The 18,207-nt window shown below is 42.4% G+C and overlaps 2 protein-coding genes across 4 annotated transcripts; both read right to left on the reverse strand.

Annotated features, from left to right (window-relative positions):
* Positions 1-366: 366 nt before the first annotated feature.
* Positions 367-13,246, reverse strand: LOC118388202 (uncharacterized). Of its 3 annotated transcripts, XM_035777024.2 has the most exons (14): positions 12,938-13,242; positions 12,004-12,398; positions 10,504-10,708; positions 10,002-10,133; positions 9,846-9,899; positions 9,615-9,738; positions 9,443-9,504; positions 6,078-6,126; positions 5,876-5,937; positions 5,475-5,674; positions 5,300-5,364; positions 5,136-5,233; positions 2,366-4,959; positions 367-2,102 (listed from the first exon to the last, which is right to left on the reverse strand). In XM_035777024.2, exons 1-13 carry the CDS (start codon positions 13,104-13,106, stop codon positions 4,766-4,768), a joined length of 1,809 nt encoding a protein of 602 aa, XP_035632917.1. In that variant the 5' UTR covers positions 13,107-13,242; the 3' UTR covers positions 367-2,102; positions 2,366-4,765. The 3 variants fall into 3 exon arrangements, with proteins under 3 accessions (XP_035632917.1, XP_035632916.1, XP_035632915.1); XM_035777023.2 differs by having other exon boundaries at positions 5,136-5,364; positions 10,020-10,133; positions 12,938-13,246; XM_035777022.2 differs by having other exon boundaries at positions 5,136-5,364; positions 12,938-13,244.
* LOC118388204 (zinc finger and SCAN domain-containing protein 22-like) lies at positions 1,159-2,540 on the reverse strand. Its single transcript, XM_035777026.2, has 2 exons — positions 2,366-2,540; positions 1,159-2,102 (listed from the first exon to the last, which is right to left on the reverse strand). Exons 1-2 carry the CDS (start codon positions 2,538-2,540, stop codon positions 1,159-1,161), a joined length of 1,119 nt encoding a protein of 372 aa, XP_035632919.2.
* Positions 13,247-18,207: the final 4,961 nt, after the last annotated feature.

An 18,207-nucleotide genomic window follows, 5' to 3' on the forward strand; every position in this document is an offset into this window, starting at 1 on the left:
CAAAGAAACAAATGAGCTAGGTAAGCCCTGCCTTATTCAACTATGGCTCTATCATATATGTCTAATATAGGAGGGACCCTACTAAAACCATGGAATGTTTATGTATAAACTTCACAATAAGTTGGTTTCTAGATTTTACACTATGCTGCTAGGCAGGACCTATAAGGAAAATAATATTTAACATTGTAACACTTTTGTGGAGAAATAATTCAAGTGTACCATCTAGTGTTCAAACATAGTATTACAAAAACATTGGTGAGGACAGGTTGTCTAACAGACCCACTGATCACTCTAGCTTGTTGACCTGATATGACCACTTGTTTTATTCAGTAACAGACATTCAGAAATAAACATTCCAACACATACTTAATCAATATGACAGAGTTAGTTTATTTGCAAGAAGACCAATCAGCTCCAACTGGAATCATCAAGAGGAAATCAAGGGAGATAACACCAAAATGAACATTATATTACTCTCTAACATAGTTAGTGTCACCGAGCAATACAGGGGATGAGCCCAGTCTTTTCATAGCATGTTATTAAGAAGCTCTCTTAAATAAATTCAGATATACGGTGCCTCAGTTATGGGTCCAAAACACATCATTGTTTACTCCATGTGTAACTCTGTGTTGTCTGTTCACACTGCTATGCTTTATCTTTGCCAGGTCGCAGTTGTAAATGAGAAATTGTTCTTAACTAGCCTACCTGGTTAAATAAAGGTGAAATAAATTAAATCACACATTCTATAATCCTCTAGTCTTACAATTAAATGTGAAATTTGTAGCACTGAAAATAAATGTCTTTATATCTTTCTCTTCCCAATCGCTGGGCATTTTGAGAACAGAAGGCTCCATCTAACCTCGTAATTACCATTTTGAATTCAGGCTGTAACAAAATGTGGAATTAGTCATGGGGTGTGAATACTTTGAGGTACTGTTACTGTAGAATTAGTAGCACTAAAAATAAGAAATGTATTTCTTTCTTTCTCTTCCCAAATGCTGGGCACTTTGAGAACAGAAGGCTCTGTCTATCAAGCCTCGTAATTACCAGACTGATTCTGTGGTAGCGAACCATTCATGTAAGCTTGTGAGATCAGGCGGCTTCCGAGGTTACTGTTTATCCACTAATGGGCTCTTTCCACTCCAAGTTATTATTATTCTACCTCCCTTGGATGTGAGTTCTGAGGTGTCCCTTGATCTGTCCAGACTGACTGAATCCTTTCCCACAGACAGGACAGGAGTAGGGTTTCTCCCCTGTGTGTACCCTCAGGTGGGCCTTCAGGTGGGCTGACTGGTTGAAGCGTTTACCACACACGTAGCAGCGGTAAGGTCTCTCTCCTGTGTGAATCCGCTGGTGTTCCCTAAACTTCCCTGAGTAGCTGAAGCTCTTACCACACACACCACAGTGAAAGGGCTTCTCCTTAGTGTGAGAACGCTGGTGGACCTTGAGGTAACTGGTAGAGGTGAATGACTTCCAACAGACTGTGCACATGATTTGCCTGTGACTAGTGTCACCACTGTGTGGTACTGTGTGGGATGGCATGTGTGCCTCCAGTTGGGATAGCTCACAGAACACAGCTCCACACTGAGTACATGAGTGTGTGTCTGTATCCTCCTCTGGTCTCCTTTCTAGATCTCTCAGAACAATAGGAACACTTTCTGTGTTCTCAGTGTTCTGACTTTGTGTTCTAGAAGAGTCTGGACTTACTTCAGAGACGGGCTGAGACTGAGGGGAGTCACTGGTTGGTTCTGATAGTGATACTCCATAGCCATCAGGTTCTGTTTTGATCTGTCCAGTTGTGTTGGTCAGTAGAGACTCCCTGACTCTGTTCTCCACAGTTTCGGTTCTGGAAAGATGTGAAGGCTGAGGTCGGTCCTCATCATTTTTCACACAGGGAAGAGTAGATATGGAGTCTTCTTTGGTATCAGACTCCGGTACTTGAAGCTGCTCTTCCTCCTGACTGGTCCCGAGTTCACCCTGTTCCTCTTTAATCTGTGTGGTCTCAAGGTCCTCCTGGCCCAGACTGGGGCTCGACTCCTCACAGTACTGCTGCTCAGGTGGACTTTGCTGCTCCGAGACACAAGACAGTATGGGCTGAGGGGCTGAGAGGAAAAGAAGACAACAGACATAATGTAATGACAGTAATAACAGCCTCCAAGGAATCATGAGACAGACTTTCATCAAGTAAATTACATGAGACCAAGCCTACACTTTGGCTCGTGAAACGGGATGCTGTCTTCCCTATAGAGTACATTGTCAAATACAATTCGGGTAGGTTCTTTAACACACTAGTTAGCTAGCTAAGCAAGATAAGGCCTAAATAAAATGGGAACTACACTAGCTACTTCGCTAGCTTGATACATACCCAGCGATAGAACCGGTGTGTTCAGTTGTCGTTTCAGGTATTTGTTCTCTCTCTTTGTCCGGGATATTTCTTCCTGGTACTCGGATATTGTGTCTGCTACAACTCTTAGTATTTCCCCAGCAGCTTGCATGAGACGCTCAGTCAGATACACATTCAGATATTGTAATTTAGTCATCGTTGGACGATTTTAGGGGCAAAAGATCTTCCCGAAATCCACGTAGAGCTTGTTGTCAAACATGCACGTTGCACTCTACGGAAATGACGTCAGCGCGCCAGACACTTATCGGCGCGTCTACCATAGAAATGGAAGAACTTATACTTGATCTTTAATCTTTATCGATTTCTATGAGCAGAATATGTATCATATCTTCAAAGAAAGCGAGTATATCTTATCTCAGTAAACATGAATAAATATGCAGCAAACTACATAACTTTCAATTGTAATCTCTTTGATATACAATCATGTTATCGTCTACTTTATTATGCATTATACTACCTGCACACATTTTTCCCTTTCACCAAATATATTTAAACCACATACCACACGGTGGCTAACTCAAGGCATGCATTTTATTTAGAACCAGAAGTCAAGGCTTTGTACATTATAAAATACTACTTCCAATCATTCATTCCAAAAATTAATTTTCATAACTTAAAAACCGCTTAAATTAATCCTAAATTCAATATTAAATTCAAAAAGGCAAATAAATGATGATACAGTGCATGTATAATAAATGTGAAACATTAAAGCGGAAGGTGGCTGAGGGTACATCAGCCTACAGTACAGTAGGCGTTAGCCTGGATGCAATGCCAGTCTTGTGTCTGCTCTCTTGCAATCTTCTTATGCAATTTTCATGTTTGGCTTGACAATGATAGCGATGGGCTTGTCAAGAACACAAACTGATCTGGGACCAGGCAGTACCCGTTTCAGTCCGTTTGGTACAGTATTAATTTTGGCACTATTTTTTAGATTTAGACTAATCTTAGTCAGTTTGACTAAATTATAATTAAGTTTCACTCACATTTTTGTTATTTGAATAATGATTTAGTATAGTTTTTCTTGTCAACTAAATGCCCTTTAGTCACATCACATTTGTATTGCCTCATTAACACATAGTAAACATAAATCAGACTCCCATGTGCATAAACATACATAGCCTTGTCCTACAAACATTTTTCTGCATAACATCCTATTGTCTTCCCAGCAGCAGAAATATGATAAACATATCTAAGTATTAACGGGCCATGTAAATTCCTAATTCAGCCTACATAGATATTATACATTACATAAAAAACAAACAGACACACAAGCGCAGGGGGGATGGTGGGAGGAGAGAAAGGGAGGGGGCGAGGTACTATCACGTATTGACACAGTAGTGTGGGTTGCACCTCCGTCACATCATTGTTCTCACCATTTCCCAGATGCCACACTGATGTCAGGAAGTAGAAGGGGGGGGGGTTAAATGACCATTTCACCCAGTGATGTAGTCAAGTCATTAAACCTCAAATCCCAATCGAGTCCCAAGTCCTCTGTGCTCAAGTTCAAGTCCCTGTGGCTGGACTCCCGAGACCCAGCGAGTCCTTGTCCAAGTATTATGACTCATATCTTTTGAAAGGTAATCTCTCAAGCCATTTTCTCTGAGGAAAAGAGGGAGTCTTAGCTACAGAACCTGGCTATGAAATGCAGTGGGGAAAGTGGGAGGGTTGAGCGAGACTACAAATACCAAAGACAGCCTACTTTTCTAAACTCAAGGGAGCTAGACTGTTGTCTTACTATTAAACTCAACGCTGCTATTGTTTTTCATTTCATAAAGCAGCTTGTGTTTCTTAACCAGACAACGGGTAGCTACCCAGAAGGCTGGTGGTGACTGGTTAGCTACGAGGAAGCAAGAGAGTCGCCTGAGCAATGTGTATAATCGAAGGCAGAGTGGAGCTGGTCTGTCCACACTCATCGCTTGCTCCCCCCCCCCAGCTCACCAGGTGATGTGGCAAGTCCTACCCACTGCTAATATTAATTGTGCTTATCACAGAAAAGCTCTCAATATCTCCAAAAACTATTGTCCAGTCCACTTATCTGATTTTAGTCAGATCATATATTCTCGTTCAGTTTTAGTCAACTGGAATGAAATATAATTTTAGTTTATTTCTAGTTCTTTTTCTGGGCCTATTTATTTAGTTATAGTCTTGTCAATTGCCACTGAAAAATAGGTGCTTGCTGAATATTTTAGTCACTATTTTTGTTGACGAAATTAACACTGGTTTGGTGACTACTAGTGAATATGACCCAGGTAGAGTAGGAAGGTAGCCTGGGTACCAGTCTGTGCTATCATCCCACTCTTTGGCATGACAATAATAGCACAAACAGACTGGTACGCAGGCTAGAAGGAAGGTGTCCAGGCATTAATAGTCTTGCTCCTGTTTGATGTTGATGTGTTGTTGGATGTGTTGCTGTCTCTGGGTATGGGGGACCTGGGGTGACTGTCTGGGGGGTCTGCCTCCTCCTCCGCGTCGGTCTGGGGCGTACTTCAGTACGTTGGCCATCAGGTGCATCACAGCAGACTCTGTGGCGTACGGGTGGGTGATCATGATGCTGTCTGAAAGATTCAGAGAGGAGAGAACACAAGATCAGTGGACATTCAATCACATTAAAACGAGGCATCAACAAGGAATATATGTAATACTTCTGCAGTAAAATGATCGTCATCATCGTGGTCTGACAGACTTTCAGATCGAAACATTGAAATTAACTATTGAGTCAGGTAACTCTTACCAATAATGATTTTACTGAGGGAGTGTGTGAGAAAACTCTTCTTGGTTCCTTTCCTTCCTTTCATGTTGAAGGTACTCATCAATTCATTGGTCATCAGCCTAAGAAGAGAACAGAGTCCGTATTTCAGCATTCCAAAAGTGTGTGTGTGTGTGTCCAGTACCCACCTCTCCATCACCCTGGTGACATTTTCCCTCAAGGTGTTCCCACCGATCCTGCTCAGGAACTGTTTCTGAGAAACATACAAACAAAGACAACTAGTTATTTTGTGTACATTGGGGTTCCAACAACATTGTCATTGTAATGCTAGCGTATCACTCAATACTCTGCAGATGCACGTACCATCTGGGCAGCTACCTCAGGAGGCTCTAGAACTTTCTCCAGGTTGGCCATGTCCTCGTAGGTTCTGCACACGTCAAAATGGAAATCTGTTCCAGAACCCCTAGAACCACCCCAGTGTTCTAGAACTCCCACCCTTCCTCCTAGATCCCACACTGACTGTCTGATGTCCACCAGCAGACCCAGGACCTGCTCCTGGAACTCTGGAGATGGAAGAGTCACAATGTGGTACAATGTAATCTTTATTGGTTCCCAGATTCAAATTAAACCTACACCTGGATTGAAATGCATGCTAATGGAGAAGGCTTTTAAATCCTGAAATAGGCGTACTCTGGGTCCGTGAACCAGGCCATTATGCATTTGTGTGTGACTGACCAGATTGCTTAAATAAAGAGAATACTCACGGTCATTTGGAAGAGGAAAACTTTGGGTTGAATTCAGCAGGTTTCCCATCATATCCTGTCCACTATAAACACACAAAACATTTTTCAAAAAAGGGAGGATACTTAATTCCACAGCACTTACATCAGAGTGTGTTCTTACTTCCTATCCATCTGCCTTGGCATTAGTAATGCAAAGGTTAAATTGTTCAGCTACAGCACATACCTTAGGAATGTTCCCTCTCTGGACTGAGAGGTTGGAAAAACAGAATCCCCTAAAAAAAAGAGAGTGGAAATACCAATGAAGTAATTCACATATAGTAGGATTATGTATTCTCTTACAACTATATACAATTGAGTAAAACTTGTAACGTATTAATATATATTGTTAAGCGTATTACGGCCATTAATCTCAGCTATTATCAATAATATCAAAGGGGTTAGAAAACAACAAAAGGTGTCATTATACGCTGATGAACCTCCGTTTGCCCTTTCAAGCCAATGTTGAAACGTCTAGGGTTTCTTTTGGAAAATTCAGATTTTTAAATGTGCAGTTTTAACCTGCCTCGTGTTTTGGTAAAATCTTCTAGAAAATGTAAATTAAAAAATATCCTGCTTATAAGAAAGGGTTACTGTGAAATGTATTATATAGATTCTTGCAAGATGAATGTTCTCATTAAAAAAGGATTTAATGTATACTTTTAATTCTCCTAAGTGTTTTGCTTATCATTAGTATTGTTGTTTTAATAAGTCTTATGTGACTCTCATTTTGTAAATAGGACTGGTGGCGTTATGTCACACAGCTAACAAAAATATGTGGAAATGTCTGCTCTACCCAAAATTACAACCAACTAATTTCAGAATTACCGCAAAAATGTAATTGATTAAATAAAGAGAATAAAGAGAAAGTGGAGAGAAAGTGGAAGGGGGTAAAAAGTAGGGAACTTGTCTGCCGGCCCTGCATTAAAGACAATAATTGGTTAAAGAAAATCTAGATAAATAAATAAAAAAGTATACCAGTTTCATTTAAGGACCAACAATTTTACAGCTGTGCCATATAGATTGCAAAAGATTTGGGAAGAGATTTGACGAAATCAATTTATGAACTGATACACAAAATGACGCCAGACTCAAAACTTAGAATTTTTATATTTAAATTATGCAAAATTCTTGCAACCAATAGAATGTTATATATATTGGGGATACAACCTTCCCAGCTCTGCAGATTTAGCTGCGAAGAGACAGAATCATTAGATAATTTGTTTTGGTACTATGTAGCTTGTTGATGGTCGCAGGTCCAGCAATGGCTGAAGAATTGCAACATTTACCTGGAGCTAACTATGCAGATAGTACTACTGGGTGATCTGAAAAGTCATAGTCAAAAATCAGTCAATAATATCATAATACTTTTAGCAAAAAAATGTGTTTTTAATTTACAATCTGTAGAAATGATGAGAATAGAAAGGTTCAATCCGTTTGTGAAACATCACAACACAGTTGAAAAATATATGGCAAATAAAAATCCAATATGGATGTTGTTAAGAGATCGATGGGAGGGGTTGAATGGAGATGAAGGTTGGAATAATAACAAGATAACTAATGTCAAACATACTGGGTCTGTAAAACGCATATAGATTCTGAACTTTAGTTAAAAAAATAGATGAGAGATTGAGGTTAGAGGAAGGACAGGAGAAAAAACAAACATATAACTATTGTAAAATAAACCTGTGCCCATAAAATGTATATAGTGTGCATAAGCTGGTAGTAGAAGACTAAGTGTTAGGGGAGGGGTGGTAGAGTTAGAAAGTAATAAAGGAAAATATATATCTTTTTAAAGGTACCAGTCAAAATTTTGGACACACCCACTCAAGGGTTTTTCTTTATTTTTACTCTTTTCTACATTGTAAAATAATAGTGAAGACATCAAAGCTATGACATCACACATATGGTATCATGTAGTTACCAAAAAAAAGTGTTGAACAAATGAAAATATATACTAGATTTTAGATTCTTCAAAGTAGCCACCCTTTGCCTTGATGACAGCTTTGCACACTCTTGGCATTCTCTCCACCAGCTTAATGAGGAACGCTTTTCCAACAGTCTTGAAGGAGTTCCCACATATACGGAGCACTTGTTGGCTGCTTTTCCTTCACCCTGTGGTCCAACTCATCCCAAACCATCTCAATTGGGTTGAGGTCGGGTGATTGTGGAGACCAGGTCATCTGATGCAGCACTCCATCACTCTCCTTCTTGGTCAAATAGCCCTTACACAGCCTGGAAGTGTATTTGGGGTCATTGTAAAACAAATGACAGTCCCACTAAGCGCAAATCAGATGGGATGACGTATCGCTGCAGAATGCTGTGGTAGACATGCTAATTAAGTATGCCTTGAATTCTAAATAAATCACAGACAGTGTCACCAGCAAAGCAGCCCCACGCCATCATACCTCCTCCTCCATGCTTCACGGTGGGAACCACACATGCAGAGATCATCTGTTCACCTACTCTGCATCTCACAAAGACACGGCGGTTGGAACCAAAAAAAATCACATTTAGACTCTTCAGACCAAAGGACATATTTCCAAAGGTCTAATGTCCATTGCTCGTGTTTCTTTGCCCACGAGAGTCTCTTCTTATTGGTGTCCTTTAGTCGTGGTTTCTTTGCAGTACTTCAACCATGAAGGCCTGATTCTCCTCTGAACAGTTGATGTTGAGATGTGTCTGTTACTTGAACTCTGCAAAGCATTTATTTGGGCTGCAATCTGAGGTGCAGTTAACTCTAATGAACTTATCCTCTGCAGCAGAGGTAACTCTGGGTCATCCTTTCCTGTGGTGGTCCTCATGAGACCCAGTTTCATCATAGCGCTTGATGGGTTTTGCGACTGCACTTAAAGAAATTTTCAAAGCTCTTAAAATTTTCCGGATTGACTGACCTTCATGTCTTCAAGTAATGATGGACTGTTGTTACCTCTTTGCTTATTTGAGCTGTTCTTATCATAATATGGACTTGGTATTTTACCAAATAGCTATCTTCTGTATCTTCTGTATACCACCCCTACCTTGTCACAACACAATGGGTTGCCTCAAACGCATTAGAATGGAAAGAAATTCCACAAATGTACATTAAACAAGGCACACCTGTTAATTGAAATGCATTCCAGGTAACGACCTCATGAAGCTGGTTGAACGAATGCCAAGAGTGTGCAAAGCTGTCATCAACACCACGGGTGGCTACTTTGATGAATCTCAAATATATTTTGATTTGTATAACACTTTTTTGGTTACTACATGATGTGTTATTTCATAGTTTTGATGCCTTCACAATAATTCTACAATGTAGGAAATAGTCAAAATAAAGAAAAACCCTTGAATGAGTAGGTGTCCAAACTTTTGACTGGTACTGTACACATATGTATTTACATGCACATAAATATATTGGGACTTGGAAGTGATGTAGCTTCCATCAATGTAATTGTCTGCAATCTATTTGCAATTTTAAAGCTGATCTACCCCCTAAAAAACATATAATAAAATAACCCTCCTTTGGGCAACATTCACACAGGACCATTAGACAGCCTTTGTTTCTCTCACATGCGTCAGAAGAGTGTGGTCCCTCTATGAGGTAGCTCTCCTTGTTGAGTGTGTCGTCAAGGCTGTAATAACATCAAAAGAGATTGATCAGAACACATTCAATGCCTGAAACTGACATAGAACACTTGTGTGACAAACCAATGGGAACACCGGTAGATGCAGTGAAACTTGCCCTCTGAGCTCAGACGGATCCAGCTGAGGTTCTGCTTCTAGAGCTCCAGAACTCTCCTCCAGGGTTCCAGATTTCGTCATCGCTCTCCTCTTCAGAGGAGGAGAGTTTGAGGATCCTGACACACCTTTGGATAAACAAGCAATGAGTACAGCTACAGAATTGTGTTCCATACATATGGCTAGTTTAGTGAAAGTACAACACGATGGCCACATTCTCTAAGGACTCTGTCACCTGTGTGTATCCTTCCATCTCCACTGGGTCCTCCTTGAGGTATCTGATCAGTGCCTTTTGTAAAAGTTGATGGAAATCAAATGTTCGTCAAACACACTGTCTTACAGAAACAATCCTAATTTATCAATGTCTATGTTACGGCTATCTCACACTGACCGGTAACGTGCCCCTCACCCGTCCTCCTCTTCCTCCTCCTCCTCTTCTTCTTTTGTGTGTTGGGCTCACTGTCTCCGTTGTCAGTGAGCTCATCACTGGACCTACTGTAGCCTTCACACTCTTCCAGAGATTCTGAAACCATACAGGGTAGCTCGATCTCAGATTCAGGCTACAGCAAAATTAAGGCAGTTCTATACAATTAAAAATATTACACAACAGATTTCTCAACACATTAAGAGTGTAGCTGCAGCTTCCCTGAGAGCATTCTGAAAATTGGTAGTTTGGCACAAATAGAGTTAAAGAGGGATATGGGATCATGAAACAGTTATTCTTTCAGTCACTGGGGTGACACACTACAAGGAGCTTATTTACATTTCACATGTATTACTGCACTTGATTTTCTGAGAACTTCAGGGGAAGTTCTTTAATAAGGTATTTAAACATCAAACATAACCACTAAAAACTCAACATCGTGTAAGTGGTAGGTAAGACGCATCAGTACCTGAGAATAGTTTGACCTTAACAAGGTCATATGTCGTCCAATTGGCTCCTGGCTTGTGTCTCTCTTTCAGAGCCTTCCTCCCATGGGCTGGAGGCCACAGGACCTTCCTTCCCACCACCCAGGTACTGGGAACCACACCCTCCACCTCCTCCTGGCCTTCCCTCCACACCGCACAGCACCAGAAGTCATCCGTGTTTTCATAGTCCTGGAACCCACATAGGAAGAAAGGATAAACATGCACTCTCATGTTTATTATAGTTGTTACCAATGGTTTTTCATTCTAGAACATCACATAATTCAGGCAGTTGAGGGGGTACGAGACCAGAGCAGTTGTTTGTTGACAACATCCTGTCCCCAGGATAGATTCTATGTTCTATTGTTCTACAAAGTTCTAGAGTTGTACATACTGAGCTCGACTAAATTCATATTTTAAGTCATCCGACTTAGCTGATTTTCAGCAGTTATGAAGCTCTCCCGCTTTGGAGGGTTGCTTCTTTCCGTTGAGTCATCAGCTTCGCTCATTCACCCAACTTTTCACCTTCTAACATCTAATGTTTTGAGGGACGACAATCATCCAAACCTCCACCACTAAATAAAAACGAAAAATCTGATGGTTTGTTTCAAGAATTCTGACATTTATTTACCAAAATACACAACACAACAATGTCCAAAACATCCCATTTACATCCAACTGCCCAACAACTATTTTCACCAAAATCACACGTTGGTTTCATGCTTTAAAAATACAATAAGTAGTTTGGATGTTTATGTCCATTGATTTCCAAAATGTATTACAGAATATTCTGTTTCAGTACTTGTAGACGTAACAATGTAAAAATACCTTTTGACAATTGCTTTACAATTACAATGCCATTTAGGTAAAATGCTTGATTAGACACATTATTATAAATAGCTAGTCTAAACTCATAAATAGCTAGCCTAAACATTTTCAAATCATTTCCTACACTGAAATGGATTTGAAATGGAGTTATAACCCCTATCCTGTACATTTCCACTTAAACATCTACCGCATCTCCCTCATAGGCCTGGTAGGAACATCCTGTCCCTAGAATGTGTTACAAGGTGTCTTTTCACCTTGTTGGACTGACTGAAGCTCTTCCCACAGACGGGACAACTGAACGGTTTCTCACCTGTGTGGACTCTCAGGTGTACCGTCAGGTGTGCGGTCTGATTGAACCGTTTCCTACAGATATGGCACTGATAGGGCTTCTCCCCTGTGTGAATCCTCTGGTGACCTTTCAACCTTCCCGACGAGCTAAAGGACTTACCACACAAGCCACAAAGAAATTGCTTCTCTTTCATGTGCATTTGCATGTGTGCGTTTAAATGGCCCATATGTCTACAGGGTTTCCCACACACCTTGCAACACAATGCTGTGTTGTGGTGATTTTGAAGGGACTGTTCCATGTGTAGTGGTATCTGTAGCGCCTCAAACCCTGACAGTAGTCCTTCACCACCTTCCACCCCCATCATACTTACACTGTTCTCACTATGTGCTGCCGAAAGGTCAAGGTTCACTGACGAAGAGAATGTATTGGGGTCACTTGACGGATCAAATGGACAAACACCCAGTCCTTCAGTCTCTGTTTTGATTGGTTTGGATGTTGATGAGCTGGACAGAGAGCCACCCTCTCTACTCTCCCCGGTGAGATTTTGGAACTGACTGAGTGAGGTGTGTTGAGGTGGGTTCTGATCATAGTCATCATTTCCATTGGAAGGAGTGAATATAGACTGAGAGTCTGGTCCTCTAAACTGATTTTCCTCCTTCCTGGTCCTTCCCTCCTGTTTCTCCATAGTCTGCCTTGGCTCTGGTTCCTGCTTTTGCCCAATGCCTCCCTCCTCCTCAGATTCTACAGGAGCAAAGGGCTCTCGGTCTGAAAGTCAAGGAGGGAAAATGTAGTGTCATTAGCAAAGCACCTTTACTTGAGCTATCACGACCTGCTACCACACAGTTCTGAGTTGTAGTAGCTAGCTATTGAGGAACAGAATACACAGAATGTACTGACAACTATGTTCTTTTCAATGAACATTTTTCGCAACTGGTTAGGAGAGCATTTTCCCTAAACCTTTTCCTAACCTTAACCGCAGTCTCCTAACCTGCTACGAAAAAGTAACTTCCTTATCGACGTGGCGTGAAAAGAGGGTTTCTCGATTTTCTAGCCATGAATGCTAACGTTAGCTAGCCGTCTCTCTGACTGCCCTGCAGAAAACAAAGATACAGCAGCTACATTAGCTAACACGCCAAGCTAGCCACTGGCATATGACACAGTCATAGTTGGTTAGCTAAAACAAAGCACATTCATAACGGCATATTTCAGAACAAATACATAACTAGCTACATAATGTGTGCACATTATCCTCATTAGCACAGTTTGCTATTCAAATAACGTAGTTAGCTAGCTACATTACCAACCTGGCCATGGAATCCCAAACTTGCGTCTCAATTGATCATTCTCTCTCTTTCCCTGGATTATTTCTTCTTGGTATTCTAATATTGTCTCTTCCACTTGCTTATATATCTCTTGGGCGGCTAACATCAAACGTTCGGTCAAAAATACATTTAAAAACTGTAATTTGGTCATTTTGAGGGTCGATGGCAGCCGGGGCACATCCACCCTAAATAAACACAATAAACCAAACGGTTTTTGAGAATGTGACGCTTTCTGGTGACGCAATAAGAAAATGACTCGCCGTTACAATATGTACATCTGCCGCGTTCAACAACACATGGGAACTCGAAAATCTGGGGAAGGGAAATCGTTGTGAATGGTCAAACAACTCGGGTATCTTTCTAGAGCTCCGCCTTCCCGAATGAAAATCAACGATGTCATAATTTGAACTGTTTTTTTTTCTTTCTCCTGAGTTCCCAGTTGTCTTGAAAGTGTAACCGGTGTGAAATGGCTAGCTAGTTAGCAGGGTGCGCGCTAAAACAGTTTCAATTGGTGACGTCACTCGCTCTGAGACCTTGAAGTAATTGTTCCCTTTGCTCTGCAAGGGCCGCGGCTTTTGTGGAACTATAGGTAACGATGCTTTGTGGGAGGCAGTTGTTGATGTGTGCTGAGGAGCCCTGGAAGGGGCGAGGAGAGGGACGGAAGCAATACTGTTACATTGGTGCCGTGACCCGGATCACTGGTTGCTGCGGAAAAGGAGGAGGTCAAAAGGGGGGTGACTGTAACCGGTGCGCTAATAGAGTTTCAATTGGTGACGTCACTCGCTCTGAGACCTTTAAGTAGTTGTCCCCTTGCTCTGCAAGGGCTGTGGCTTTTGTGGAACGATGGGTGAAATGCTTCGTGGGTTGGCATTTTCTGATGTGTGCAGAGGGTCCCTGGTTCGAGCCCTGGAAGGGGCAAGGAGTGGGACGGAAGAAATACTGTTACAAAAGCACCATAACTAGAGAAACTAGGGCAGCTAAAATCAAATAATTGTATCATCTGAGACAAATCAATCAACATTTGGATTAAAATAGTTGATTAATTGACACATCTGTTCCAGCATGTACACTGAACAAAAATATACACAATTTTAGTGAGTTACAGTTCATATAAGTAAATCAGTCAATTTAAATAAATTCATTAGGCCAAAATCTATGGATTTCACAAGAATTGACAGGTGCTCAGCCATGGGTGTGCCCGGGAGGGCATAGGCCCAATCACTGGGGATCCAGGCCCAGCCAGTCAGAATTAGTTTTTTCCACAAAATAGTTTTATTACAGACAGAAATACTCCTCAGTTTAGTACGGTTGGCTGGTCTCAGACGATCTCGCAGGTGAAGAAGCCGGATGTGGAGGTCCTGGGCTGGCGGGGTTACAGTGGTATGTAGTTGTGAGGTCGGTTGGGCGTACTGGCTTTACTGCTAACCTACAAATCATTACATGGGCTTGCTCCTACCTATATTTCCGATTTAGTCCTGCCATACATACCTACATGTACGCTATTGTCACAAGACGCAGGCCTCCTTACTGTCCCTAGAATTTCTACGCAAACAGCTGGAGGTAGGTCTTTCTCCTATAGAGCTCAATTTTTATGGAATGGTCTGCTTATCCATGTGAGAGACGCAGACTCGGTCTCGGTCTTTAAGTCTTTATTTAAGACTCATCTCTTCAGTAGGTCCTATGATTGAGTGTAGTCTGGCCCAGGGGTGTGAAGGTGAACGGAAAGGCACTGGAGCAACGAACCGCCCTTGCTGTCTCTGCCTGGTCGGTTCCCCTCTCTCCACTGGGATTCTCTGCCTCTAACCCTATTACAGGGGCTGGGTCACTGTCTTACTGGTGCTCTTCCATGCCGTCCCTAGGAGGGGTGCGTCACTTGAGTGGGTTGAGTCACTGACGTGATCTTCCTGTCCGGGTTGGCGCTCCTCCTTGGGTTGTCCCGTGACGGAGATCTTCGTGGGCTTTACTTGGCCTTGTCTCAGGATAGTAGGTTGGTGGTTGAAGATATCTCTCTAGTGGTGTGGGGGCTGTACTTTGGCAAAGTGGGTGTGGTTATATCCTGCCTGGTTGGCCCTGTCCAGGGGTATCGTCTGACGGGGCCACAGTGTCTCCCGACCCCTCCTGTCTCAGCCTCCAGTATATATGCTGCAATAGTTTATGTGTAGGGGGGCTAGGGTCAGTCTGTTATATCTGGACTATTTGTCCTGTCTTATCCGGTGTCCTGTGTGAATTTAAGTATGCTCCCTCTAATTCTGTCTTTTTTCTCTCTCTTTCACTCTTTCTCTTGGAGGACCTGAGCCCTTGGACCATGCCTTAGGACTACCTGGCCTGATGACTCCTTGCTGTCCCCAGTCCACCTGCTCATGCTGTGGCTCTAGTTTCAACTGTTGTGCCTGTGGCTATGGAACCCTGACCTGTTCACTGGATGTGCAACCTTGTCCCAGACCTGCTGTTTTGGAATCTCTCTCTACCGCACCTGTTGTCTCTAACTCTGAATGATCGGCTATGAAAAGCAACTGACATTTACTCCTGAGGTGCTGACCTGTTGCACCCTCTACAACCACTGTGATTATTATTATCTGCCCTGCTGGTCATCTATGAATGTTTGAACATCTTGGCCATGTTCTGTTATAATCTCTACCCGGCACAGCCAGAAGAGGACTGGCCACCCCTCAGAGCCTGGTTCCTCTCTCGGTTCATGCCTTTCTAAGGAGTTTTTCCTAGCCACTTCTACACCTGCATTGCTTGTTGTTTGGGGTTTTAGGCTGGGTTTCTGTACAGCACTTTGTGATATCAGCTGATGTAAAAATAGCTTTATAAATACATTTGATTGATTGATACTGCCAAATTCTCTAAAACGACTTTGGAGGTGGCTTATGGGAGAAATTAACATTAAATTCTCTGCCAACAGCTCTGGTGGGCATTCCTGCAGTCAGCATGCCAATTGCACATTTCCTCAAAACTTGAGACATCTGTGGCATTGTGTTATGTTAGAAAACTGCACATTTGTGCAATTTGTCCCCAGCACAAGTTGCACTTGTGTAAGGATCATGCTGTTTAATCAGCTTCTTGATATGCCACATCTCTCAGGCGGATGGAATATCTTGGCAAAGGAAAAATGCTCACTAACAGATGTAAACACATTTGTGCACACAAATTGAGAGAAATAAGCTTTTTGTGCATATGGAACATTTCGGGGATCTTTTATTTCAGCTCATGAAACATGTGACCAACACTTTACATGTTGTATTTATATTTTTGTTAAGTATATGTGGTAGTCATACCATAGAGATGTGTGGAAGTCATACCATAGATATGTGTGGAAGTCATACCATAGTGATATGTGGTAGGCCTACCATAGAGATGTGTGGTAGGCCTACCATAGAGATGTGTGGTAGGCCTACCATAGTGATATGTGGTAGGCCTACCATAGAGATGTGTGGAAGTCATACCATAGATATGTGTGGAAGTCATACCGTAGTGATATGTGGTAGGCCTACCATAGAGATGTGTGGTAGGCCTACCATAGAGATATGTGGTAGGCCTACCATAGAGATGTGTGGAAGTCATACCGTAGTGATATGTGGTAGGCCTACCATAGAGATGTGTGGTAGGCCTACCATAGAGATATGTGGTAGGCCTACCATAGAGATGTGTGGAAGTCATACCGTAGTGATGTGTGGTAGGCCTACCATAGATATGTGTGGAAGTCATACCGTAGAGATGTGTGGTAGGCCTACCATAGAGATGTGTGGAAGTCATACCGTAGAGATGTGTGGAAGTCATACCGTAGAGATGTGTGGTAGGCCTACCATAGAGATGTGTGGAAGTCATACCGTAGATATGTGTGGAAGTCATACCGTAGAGATGTGTGGTAGGCCTACCATAGAGATGTGTGGAAGTCATACCGTAGAGATGTGTGGTAGGCCTACCATAGAGATGTGTGGAAGTCATACCGTAGAGATGTGTGGTAGGCCTACCATAGAGATGTGTGGAAGTCATACCGTAGAGATGTGTGGAAGTCATACCGTAGAGATGTGTGGTAGGCCTACCATAGAGATGTGTGGAAGTCATACCGTAGAGATGTGTGGTAGGCCTACCATAGAGATGTGTGGTAGGCCTACCATAGAGATGTGTGGAAGTCATACCGTAGTGATGTGTGGTAGGCCTACCATAGAGATGTGTGGTAGGCCTACCATAGAGATGTGTGGTAGGCCTACCATAGAGATATGTGGTAGGCCTACCATAGAGATGTGTGGAAGTCATACCGTAGTGATGTGTGGTAGGCCTACCATAGAGATGTGTGGAAGTCATACAGTAGAGATGTGTGGAATTCATACAGTAGTGATGTGTGGTAGACCTAGCATAGAGATGTGTGGAAGTGATACCGTAGAGATGTGTGGTAGGCCTACCATAGAGATGTGTGGAAGTCATACCGTAGAGATGTGTGGTAGGCCTACCATAGAGATGTGTGGTAGGCCTACCATAGAGATGTGTGGAAGTCATACCGTAGAGATGTGTGGTAGGTCTACCATAGAGATGTGTGGTAAGCCTACCATAGAGATGTGTGGAAGTCATACCATAGAGATGTGTGGTAGGCCTACCATAGAGATGTGTGGAAGTCATACCATAGAGATGTGTGGTAGGCCTACCATAGAGATGTGTGGAAGTCATACCGTAGAGATGTGTGGTAGGCCTACCATAGAGATGTGTGGAAGTCATACCGTAGAGATGTGTGGTAGGCCTACCATAGAGATGTGTGGAAGTCATACAGTAGAGATGTGTGGTAGACCTACCATAGAGATGTGTGGAAGTCATACCGTAGAGATGTGTGGTAGGCCTACCATAGAGATGTGTGGAAGTCATACCGTAGAGATGTGTGGTAGGCCTACCATAGAGATGTGTGGTAAGCCTACCATAGAGATGTGCGGAAGGCCTACCATAGAGATGTGTGGAAGTCATACCGTAGAGATGTGTGGTAGGTCTACCATAGAGATGTGTGGTAAGCCTACCATAGAGATGTGCGGAAGGCCTACAACAGAGATCTGTGGAAGTTATACCATAGAGATGTGCGGAAGGCCTACTCAAACTCTGAATCCCAAATAAACCCCTGGCACTAGATGTAGATCGGAGGGGATTGGATATGTGAGGGTAACCCATTCATAGATAATAACTAACTTTAGCGACTATTGAAGTACTATGTTCTTCTGGCCGGGGAAGTTTTGTTAAGAGCTGCAAGAACGTGCTCTGAATGT

This window comes from Oncorhynchus keta, chromosome 10, assembly GCF_023373465.1.
Source record: "Oncorhynchus keta strain PuntledgeMale-10-30-2019 chromosome 10, Oket_V2, whole genome shotgun sequence".
NCBI classification, from domain to species: domain Eukaryota; kingdom Metazoa; phylum Chordata; class Actinopteri; order Salmoniformes; family Salmonidae; genus Oncorhynchus; species Oncorhynchus keta.